Source organism: Mytilus trossulus, unplaced genomic scaffold, assembly GCF_036588685.1.
Source record: "Mytilus trossulus isolate FHL-02 unplaced genomic scaffold, PNRI_Mtr1.1.1.hap1 h1tg000164l___fragment_2___debris__unscaffolded, whole genome shotgun sequence".
Taxonomy (NCBI): domain Eukaryota; kingdom Metazoa; phylum Mollusca; class Bivalvia; order Mytilida; family Mytilidae; genus Mytilus; species Mytilus trossulus.
In genome coordinates, this window is record NW_026963305.1 from 745,274 (window position 1) to 757,182 (window position 11,909).

At 31.7% G+C, this 11,909-nt stretch overlaps 1 protein-coding gene across 1 annotated transcript; it reads left to right on the forward strand.

Moving 5' to 3' along the window:
* The first annotated feature begins 7,941 nt into the window (after window positions 1-7,941).
* LOC134700581 (uncharacterized) lies at window positions 7,942-10,758 on the forward strand. The gene is made up of 2 exons (XM_063561961.1): window positions 7,942-8,096; window positions 10,089-10,758. Exons 1-2 carry the CDS (start codon window positions 7,945-7,947, stop codon window positions 10,450-10,452), a joined length of 516 nt encoding a protein of 171 aa, XP_063418031.1. The 5' UTR covers window positions 7,942-7,944; the 3' UTR covers window positions 10,453-10,758.
* Window positions 10,759-11,909: the final 1,151 nt, after the last annotated feature.

Sequence of the window (11,909 nt, forward strand, 5' to 3'; positions counted from 1 at the left end):
AGTTCAATATATTTGCACAGAACAAGTTTATATATGTCATATCACTTTTATGATTTTTTTAGTGCTGAAAGTTTTGTTATCAATTAATCAATCAATCAATATTGAATTTGAATCATAACTATTATGTACAGGTCTTGCAAACTGATAAACAAGAGATTTGTTTTTATTTTGAACAGTTTTAAAACATCGTATCATTCAACAATTAAGGGAACAAAAAATAAGCAATAGTTTATTAAAGATGAAGAGGTGACTAAGCATTTATATACTCTTGGAGCGACATAATAATTTTCGCTGTCGTATTTCGTTGATACCACAAAAATTGTCCGATCTGTTATTTTCACGAGTGTATGGTTTTCCGAATGCTATATTTTGACTGAGTCAGATCAACATGACAGGTACATGCAAAGAAGGAGATACTTACTATGTCGAAGATCTCAGTCTCACTCATTATGGAGTTCATTCAAAATCAATCGTTTTCTTTGTTACTGCGAGTAATTTCTTATCAATCAAATAATGAAATTAGAACTTTTACTCTGTTGGGCATTTTGGGTCTCACACTGAGTTTTCTCCATCTCACACTTTATTCATGAATAAGTACTTGAGAAGAAGATTTGTATACTTTCTGTCATTTTTTATATCTCTTCGAAAACCGGATGAGAAAGGATAAAATAAAGAATGGAAATTAGAAATGTGCCAAAGAGACAACACCACGATTAAAGACCCCCCTCCCCCCCAAAAAATACAACAAAAAAACGCAAGCCAAAGGGTCTTCAACACCGAGAGAAAATCCCGTACCCGTAGGTGGATTTTAGCAGGCCCTCCAATTACTTTATTCATCATTTATATGCATTTATAATGTTATACATTTTTAAATGAATGGTTCAGCACACACAAATATTTCTATAATTATTACAAATATTTGGATTTTGCTTTTAATGTCTTTTTACTTTCTTGTCCAAAATAGTGTTCACCACAGAATGCAAAATATAAGTGGGCAAAGAGAGGTGGCGAGTAGGTTTAAACACTATAATTACCACATTCTACATATGCATGACCTACAAAAGAAATTTGTGAACACATGCTATCATTATGTATTAAAAATAGATTTTCAAAGGAAGTGTATTTTCTTGTTTAAATGCATTTTCCCCTCGGAACAGTGACATTTTGTATATTTCTTAGACTTAAAAAATTGCGACTGATAATGATTCATCTGTCAAAGACACGTTTACCCGACCAAACATTAAAAAAGAGCATACAGCCACCAATGGATCTTCAACACAGCAACGCATACACGCATTCGATGAAGTAATTCATCTGGCCCATAGGGACACATGTGTACTAGTTCAGTTAAAATGGAGGTCATACTTAACTCCAATACATATAAATAATTGTAGATTGACTGTATTGTAACCTCTAAATGTTATCCACTTGTGTAAACAAAGAATAAATATATAATATAGATTATCTGTAATTTGATACAAATCTATTTCAATTTTACATAATTTTTAAAATGAGAAGAAAAACAAAATTTAATCTGATGGATTAAATATAGACTCTGTTTCTGTATTACCTTTCATATATATCTATCAAAAAAGCAAATCACATAACAAATTATAAAAGTGTTACGTATCCTCGGATTTAATGATGTTTTTTAATAGATGTAAAATCTAATTCCATATACCAAAATTAATTTAAGATCTTATCATTATCTGATTTACGCATTGTAATTCTATATATTTTAATCAGTTAAGAGCATTTTAAAAATGTTTTAACTTACACGTGGTATTGGATATGAAAGCAACAAACGCACCTAAACATTTACAAAGCCTCAGATCATTATATCAATCAGTAATTTCATTTGCTTTTGATAATATAATAAAAATCAGACAAAAATATACTATTGGTATCAACGACATAAGAAATTACAAAGAACATATGATTATATTTCAAGGCTATATTTTAGAAAATTGTTGTATAAACCTAGAAATAATTGACGCAGACATTGAAAATGATAATAACCAAGACATCTACCTTTTTCAAGGTATGTTTTATAAGAAATAGTATAGTATCAAATATTTACATCTCATTTTCTAAAATTCGGAATTATAGATATTGAAGCGTTTTCTTTGTTGAAATTTTATATATTTGGCACAATTTGCTAAGAAAGGAATAAAAACAAATGACAAATCAAAACGAATTTCTCCAAAAAGTGATGACTGAAGTAGTTCAATTTGGTTATAAGCAAAATTACAAAAAGAAAATTAACTCCGAGGAAATTCAAGAAACGGAAAGTTGAATTTTTGAAATACTAAGGCTTTTCTACCTCAGGCATAGATGATCTTAGCTGTATTCGGCAAAACTTTTAGGACTGTTGGTCCTCAATGCTCTTCAACTTCGTACTTTATTTGGCCTATTTTTTTTAATTTTTTTTTTTGGATAAATTTTTTTGATTCAAGTTTCATTGATGAGTCTTTTGTAGACAAAACGCGCGTCTGGCGTATACACAAAATTCAGTCCTGATATCTATGATGAGTTAAATGGCAAAATGAAAAGCTCATGCACATAAAAAGAAAAATAAATAAAAACATATTTCTGACTTGGCACAGACATTTTCCTTTGCAGAAAATGGTGGTTTTAATCTGGTTTTGTAGTTAGTAATTTATTTCTCACTTGTATGACAGTCTAAAATAATTACATTTTTAGACAACGATGTGTGAACAAAACAAACAGACAGTTCAATACGTAAGGGTTTAAATATCATCAATAAATATGCTGCGATTCGCCTTACGGATTTTCCCTGCTTTATACTTTTTAACCCATGTGCAATTAAAAGATTGAATACGTCGTCTTATTAAACAGGTAATTTTTACAATTCTAAGCAACGTTGATACAAAATCCTAGGTTTGAGGTCATAAAAAACTGATTTTCCAAAAAAAAAAAAAAAAAAAAAAAAAACATCAACTAAATGGTTGACATTTTGATCGACAACAATTCATATAATTCATTAATTAACAGACAATCGATATTCATGTGGTTAAATCAATGAAGCGACTCTACACTTGAATTAAATGCAGTCGAAGGACTACAACTATTACAATCCTTTTTTGGTTGATTCAAAATCGTATTTAAGTAAGCAATGAATGTGGTTTTAAATTTGATAGATGCTTTTCGTGCTTTGTTAAAATTGAGAATGAAAATGGAGAATGTGTCAAAGAGACAACAACCCGACCATAGAAAAAAACAACATCAGAGGGTCACCAACAGGTCTTCAATGTTGCGAGAAATTCCCGCACCCGGAGGCGTCCTTCATCTGGTTCCTAAACGAATATATACTAGTTTAGTGATAATGAACGCCATACTAATTTCCAAATTGTACACAAGAAACTGAAATTAAAATAATACAAGACTAACAAAGGACAGAGGCTCCTGACTTGGGACAGGTGCATTAATGCGGCGGGGTTAAACATGTTTATGAGATCTCAACCCTCCCCTATACTTCGAGCCAATGTAGAAAAGTAAACGCATAACAATGCGCACATTTAAAATTCAGTTCAAAAGAAGTCCGAGTCTGATGTCAGAAGATGTAACCAAAGAAAATAACAATAATATATAAATAACAACAGACTACTAGCAGTTAACTGACATTCAAGCTCCTGACTTCAATTAAACTGATTGAAAGATTATGATTACATCATATGAATATCAGGCACAATCATTCCCGTTAGGGGTTGAGTATCTTAACCATCATAACAAATATGAGAAGAACATAACCCGTGTCATGCCAACAACTGGTTTTTGAATAGATGAGTTTAGTTCCGATGCAAAGACCCTATAAGTGAATCAATATTAACGCCAAAATATGCAATCTTTTGTTTTTGTTAGTCTCTGAGGTAAAAACTGACATTTTTGTGCTTTATAAAGAATATTTTCTTAACGAGTGGATGTGAAATACCTGAACGTATTTAAAGTCTGCATGTTGAGCTATATTTTCGAATGATGTCCTTATACCGATGATAAAATTTAGCGAGTGTTTTGACTAGTTTGTGATATCGAAAATCCTGGTGTTATAATTTTTCAGTAATACATAAATTTCTCTCGTTAAAATCTAAAAGATTATTACATACACGAGCAAAAAGTTGAGATATATAAACACCGTAAAATGGTGACAAGGGAACGTCACCATCTAAAAATGGATAATTAACGATAGGAAATGAAAAATCCTTTCTTTTATCCTAAATTTTAGTAATAAGCTTTCCGTTAGTTATATAGATATTAAGATCGAGGAAAGGGCATTGGTCATTGTCAGTATTATCTTTATTTGAAGTAAGTTTAACAGGACAAATTTCTTTAGTATGCATACTGAAATCGTCTTTATTGAGTGCCAAAATATCATCCATATATCGTTAAATTTGTTTATCAGATGTTGTTTCTTTGGATCTTTGCTGATTTTTGTCATAAATTGTAACTCATACATGTAGCAATACAAAAACAGGTCCGTAACAAGTGGTGTCCAGTTAGTCCCCATTGGAATTCCGATAACCTGACGTTATACGGAATTTCCAAAGCAAACAAAAATGATATCTAGTAAAAATTCAAGGGCATATATACAAAGCACGTCCAATTGACATAGCTTTTTGTTTATTGCTACTTAAAAATTAACTAAAAGAGTTTGTACATACATATTCACATTCTGACTTTTTAAATGCCCATTGAATAAGTTGTGTACTTTTTTTCTTAATGAGAATGTGAGGCAATGTGGTATACAGGGTAGAAAAATCAAAAATTTGAACAGATTCGAAATCACCAATTTAAGCATGCAATTTATCAAGTACTTCCAACGAGTTCTTGACACTCCATAAGTAATTAATCCCACTATTTTTGAAGGCCTTATTTGAACAATTCATTATCAGGTTTTTGATTGAACCAAGTGTACTGGTAAAAAGAATTGACCATTTAGTAGTGGAACAATGGCTTGAAGACGAAATAAATCTATATTTGTAAAGTGTTTTGTGTGTAGCTTCGGAAGCCAATACATAGTTGGGACTTTAATTGTATTTGGTTATGCTTGTAAAGCGGGAGCTATAAGTTTATGTTTGTTACAGATGTCGTTTTCACTGAAAATGGAGTCAGTTGGAATGTTGGTGAATTGGTAATTTCTTTATTCAGAACCTCAATGTAAAATTTACGTCAAACAATAATAATATTATAAGCACCTTTATCGACTGGAACAAAAACAAATTCATTGGCTAGTTCTTTAAGTTAATTTTCTTTTAATTGTTTATTTTTGTGCAAATTGGAATGTGACACAGTGATGACTGCTGTACCTCTATTTTGACAATTGTACCTATTATCTCTGTTTTGTTCATGCATCGATGTTAATATAATGGAACTTGATGAGACTGTCAGACAAATGTGAGGTTTAGCGTTTACAAACAGGTTCAATTCACCATTTTCTACAATTTGAAAAGGCCTACACCAAGTCAGGAATACGACAGTTGTTTTCCATTCGTAGGATGCTATTTATCTTTTGAGTTTGCCATTTAATTAGAAACTTTCCGTTCTGAATTTTCCTCGAAATTCGGTATTTATGTGATGTTTTCGCATTGATTACTACTATTGGCCAATAACCCACATTTAAATGCGTGCTTACATGTCATATAGTCCAACCAACTACAGATTAATCATACGTTATATCTTAAGTGTTTACTTTGCATTGGCAATTAAGGACGACTTCAAACTGGAATATATTCAAAGAAAAATGTGATGATTGTAACTTTTTCAAGGACCTATTTTCCAGCAGTAACACAAACTCTACTCCCTATTAGGGCGTTAACACATCCCAGTTAATACAGTACAATCTTGTGTTCATACTATAAGGAATTTATTTACAAGGATGTGCCTCTTCTACACAAGGTAGGAGAATGATACCAGAGGGACATTTAAACTCATAGATAAAAAAAACCCCAATCTATTGTATATTTACTGCAGGGTTTGTTACTCATGTTGTGTGGATTCAGTAGAATGTGTCCCCGTGCCTGTAGTGTATACCCTTATATTTTTTACACTTAGGGATTTTTTGCTTGTGAGATAGCTGTCTACTTATTCTGTTTGTCTCTTGTGGACTTTAAGGTTTTTCTCATTTGCAATCATACCACCTTTTTTTTTTATATAAATCTACCTCAACATCATCATGAGTAAGTACGAACAATAGAAATGAGAACTACGTGATTGTCTTGACCTACAATATATATGAGTATTTGTCTCCAAGTCCATGCAGTGAATGTCATTTTATTTTTCATTCTGGCCATAGTTGTTTGTTTTTTTAGTGATGAAGACTAAAACACATTTTCGACGGTTGTGCTTCAAATGTTTGACTTTAAAACCTATTATGTTTATTTCTTTAAATTTAAGAGATTGCTAAAGCTATAATACCAGGTTTGATCCACCATTTTCTGCATAAGGAAATGCCCGTTACAAATCAGGAATATGACAGTTGTTTTCCAGTCGTTAGATGTGTTCGAGCTTTTGATTTGCCATTACAAATATGCGGTACGGACTTTGCTCATTGTTGAAGGCTGTACGATGTCCTATAGTTGTTAATTTCTGTGTCATGTTGGTCTCTTGTGGATAGTTGTCTCTTTGGCAATCATACCACATCTTTTTCTTTTACAACCATTTCGAAATCCCCGATGTTCAGTAAATTATTTTCTTACTTTATAAAAAGTCAGTCTATCTATCTAGCATAGCATATAGATTGTGATGAAAAAATTCGAAATCATTACAAAATTCTTTTATGATAGTGATTTTGAAGAGAACTTTAGAAATTTTCAGAATCCACGGCTTAAAGATAAATAAATCTATCTGTTACACTTTTATGCAATATTGGTTATTTGTAGCATCTGAATTAAAACTTCATGAGTTAATTATATTTCTATCAGTTAATTCTGTATCATATCTATCGTGGGATTTAAGTTGAAATTTAATTTATAACTACTTTTCGAAAAACACTTGGCCGCAAAAAAACATTTAATCTATAATAAGCACAGTTTAGAACGGAAATTATGTTTCATTTTATGTATTACAGAGTGATGTTAATCAGATTTTCCAATATGTAAGGCTTCGTCTTAATTGATTCCCATGAAATCATCGTTAATTTGAAAGTATTATTAAAAGTAGTTTGGTATACATTGTTCTTATCTCATGGAAACGATAACATTATAACAAGTCTTTGTCACTATCATAGGTAACTTTTGTCTATCAATTTTCGGTTTGCTGCTTGTCTTTCTGTTCCACGAGACGGTGATAATTAATTCCTATGTTTAATAATATATATTTATTGAACAAACCTAATTTCTATCTTGTACAATGTATATATAAGACTGCGATTACATGGCGAATTTGAATACCATTTTAACTTATATACATGCTTGTGTATTGGATAAACTAAGTCGCAATAATTATGTTAAGAGGTGTTTATTGAACTTCTGAAATATATATTCAAATTTAGTATTAACGAGTATATCTAGAAAGATGGAAAGGCACACTTCGCGTTTATTTATGGAAGAAGGCGAAAACAAGACTAAAATGAACACAACTTTTTACAACTACAATTCTAGTGATATAGCTGTACCATTTAGTGTACCGCGAATAATTGGAATTTCAAGCAGTGCAGTAGCAATTTGTAGTATTGTGTTTTCTATTGTTATTATTGTTTTACTTTTAAGAAAGAACAATGATAACTTTTTCAAATGGAAGCCGTTCGATAGATTTACTATGTACACAGTGATATGTGATTTACTGTTCTATGGTGCTCTTGTTGCATTTATTGTGCATGCCAGTATACAGAAAGAGACATACCATTCTCTTGTTTCTAGCTTGTCGTGCAAAATTCACGGTGTAATGATATTAGAGTTTGGGTTTTGTCAACTCATCTTTAGCGTGATCATGACCGTTTATGTATTCAATCTGATATCTAAAAGTCGGCATATATCACTTGGCAGGTTTGATATGAAGTTGATCGGTCCTTCGTTTGGGATCCCGTTTGTAATACTTGTAACTGCAGCATTATTTGGCCAAGTTGTACAAAATAAAACATAGTAAGTAGATTGACGCATATGTTTAATTACTGTGTTAATATTATACTTATATTTTAAATATTTAATATTGAATTGATAAAAAAAAGCCCTAATAAATATTTCACTTTAGAATTTTCTTTGTCAACACAAAAACAAGGGTCCGGTCAAATTTATCCTTGTTAGCATTCTATTTAAAACAACGTGCAAATCCAGAATTAAAATGAATAAATGTTTGAAACACGAGTTCCATGCCAATGTATTCACTCGACAATATAATGATATTGTGTCGCGATGAGATAAAAAGGCTTATCCTTTAGATTCATGTTTCGCTATAAAGATGGTGTTTATGTCGTTAAATATTTCCAAATACGATTACTATGTTGAATGAATTTATCCAAACGAATCTATAAAAACATATACTACAGATACAGTAAGTAAAGTATTCTTCAAATATTCACTTGCCTCTAATCTCGACAAAGAGTGGCTATTGCTGAGAATAAAAATTTACTACAAAATAAATAAATTAAGTTGTGAATTTTCTTTGTCAATGTAAATCAATCCATTCTCCTTTTTGAGGTTGTTATATAATCAACGTAAATTTAAAACTTTCACAGAAATCTACTTTTTATTACCTATATGATGGGTACCACTGGTGAAACGGGATCTGCCAATATATATAATCCATGTTTAAGGCGTAGTTAGAATTTCTCAGATTTAGTTTTCAATGTTATGTTTTGTACAATGGTGCATGTCTTTTTTATTATTATTATATTATCCAGAATTATTGTTTTGATAAGGTTTGTATATTTTGCCGTACTACTTGTGAATAATTTTTAAATGATATGCATGTCTATAAATATTATAATTGGATTGTTCAATACAAATTTTTATCTTGGTTTACACTTCAATAAAAGAGGGACGACAGATACCAATAGGGACAGTCAAACTCATAAATCGAAAATAAACTGACAATGCCACGGCTATAAACATGATAAATAAAAAGACAAGCAGGCAAATAATAGTACAGAAGACACAACATAGAAAACTAAAGACTAAGCAACACGAACCCCACCAAAACAGGTGCTCCTGAAGGGTAAGCAGATCCTGCTCCACATGTGGCATCCATCGAGTTGCTTATGTAACACGACAGTTGCCACATGTGTCCGACACTACTTTCGTAACCTATCCTGTGATCTATTCGTGCGCAATACACATGCATGTAGGGATACCAGGATTTTCTGCAAATTGAGATTAAAAAAAAGGTCAATATGACGGCCAACACTCGGCCTGTTAATTATGCGTTTGATGATTATTACATCAGCCATTCCACCAAAGTTTTATTGAAAGATACATTTCGTTGATTTTATATGCAGTTTTATTTTATTTTTTTATGAAAAAGTAAAATCACAAAAATACTAAACTTAAGGGAAAATCAATTCGGAAAGTCCATAATCACATGGCAAAATCAAATAACAAAATGCATCAAAAACGAATGGACAAGAACTGTCATATACCTGACTTAGTGGATTAAACCTGGTTCTATAGCGCTAACCCTCTCACTTTTTAATGACAGTCTCACAAAATTCCGTTATATTTACATTGATGCGTTAAATAAACAGACACAATGAATAAAATAGTCAAAATATGGGGATAGTCATGTACATCAGGCATCATCGTATAACAAATTTAAAAGGAACAAAGTGTTGAAGGCCGTACTTTAACCTATAATGGTTTACTTTTTAAATTGTTATTTGGATGGAGAGTTGTCTCATTGGCACTCACACCACATCTTCCTATATCAATTTAACAGAACACAAAAACATCTACTATCTACGAACACATTAATTAATTTGAGTGTATGACGTCAGAAGATTTTATACGTCACATAAATTTGTCGTTCAATGTGCATACAAACAATTTCAAAATTTACATAGGCATTGTTAAGCAATGTTAGCATACAGGGTTGTTAATTACTACTAAATGCAAAGTTAAATAAATATATTTTGTTTTCAGCTGTGGTCTTAAAGAAGAACGAGGCTTTCTAACCTGGCACTTTATAATTTACTTCCTTGTTATCTTATTGTCCGTTGTCATCATCGCAATTATCTACCTTACCATGTGGATAAATGTCCTGAGGCAAACTTCTATAATAAGTACAACTCTCCAACAAGCATCGTCCGTCAACACTAAGAGGCTTGCCATGAGACTGTCACTATATATAGTGGTCAATGTAATTCAGTTCGGTGGAAGTGTCGTTGAGGGGCTTTGGATATCATTTGATGAACCACCATTGGTAGTGCGGTATGTGCACATGTTTGCAGGAGTTGCAGCTGGAACTTTGAACGGAATTGTATATCTCACAGTGCGTAGGGAATAATCCGTCGACATGACATGTTTGTGGTCAATGTGATTTCAATGTTTATATGTCTAACATTTAAATTGTCTAGAAATCCTTAAATGGAACATTTGTGGACACGAATCATATCGAAACTTATCAGACAAAGCATAATGCAGTTTTAATTAGTGTTTTATACTAGTAATCAAAGGTAGTTATAATTATTAAGAGAAAAAAAATGCGCAAAAAATTTGGAGAAATGAAACTTCTTTAAAGGAGAAATATCCCTTTGTCCATTCGTTTTTGATGCGTTTTGTTATTTGATTTTGCCATGTGATTATGGACTTTCCGAATTGATTTTCCTGTAAGTTCAATATTTTTGTGATTTTACTTTTTAAACATATAAATATATATACAGGTGATATATATGAAAATAAACTCATCATAGATACCAGGACTTAATTTAGTATACAATCATCGATCAAATTGTATGCTGTTGTTATTGTGTATGTTTAATATGTATGTATATATGTTTATTGTGTTTATTGTGTTGATATATGTTGGTCACAAACTGTAAAGTTTATATGACAATAAAATATTTGATTTGATTGATTAAATGTAAAGTCAAAAGTGGTGCTTGTAGATATGAATGGTATACAATTGAATCAGATGTGACAAATATATAGAATCATATTTAAAACAGTGTGGTCCTGGCCATTGATTGACGACCTAAATTATTCCATTGACTGAGATAGATTAGGTGAACGTTTGTCTGTAACGACCATTGCTTGACTTCTTACTTATTATAGAATTTAAACTGTGGGGTCACCAAAGGTTCTTAACGCCTTTCATAATAAAATAATTCTTAATATAAATCAACACATCGTATTATTCCGGATTCGTTTTTCGAATTGCTTTATTAAGGTGTTGAGAACCTTTGGTGACCCCACAGATTCAGTGTTTTTAAAAAGTACATAGTGAGCAGTGATTTACATAGTGAGTTACCGACAAACGTTCACCTAATCTGTCCCAGTCAATGGGATAATTTAGGTCGTCAATCAATGGCCAGGACCACACTGTTTTGAATATGTTTCTAGTGTCTTAGGTTGTGTAGCTGACAGAGGTGGATACCTAACTGATGTAAGTAGGACATCCAACCTTTACTTTACATCACGAGAAACAAATCATCATATCAAAGGAATAGTGTTTGAATTCAATTTGAGTGTTCGACCTTCCAATTACACTGTATAGTATACCCTACAAAAGGATGATGAAGGCTTATAAATAAAATTATAAAGTGTACATAAACGGAACCGATTACCGCTTCGTTTGTTTCTGCTTGATAATTACGAAGAAGTAAATAATATATAATACTTTGTACTTTGATTATCTAGTTTCCGACAAAAGATTCTATAATGGTAAGAGTTTCGATTTGTTCCTTCTCGTACCTAGACGAAGGGAAGTTGTGACATATTTCTTCCGTCCATTGTTATTACCAA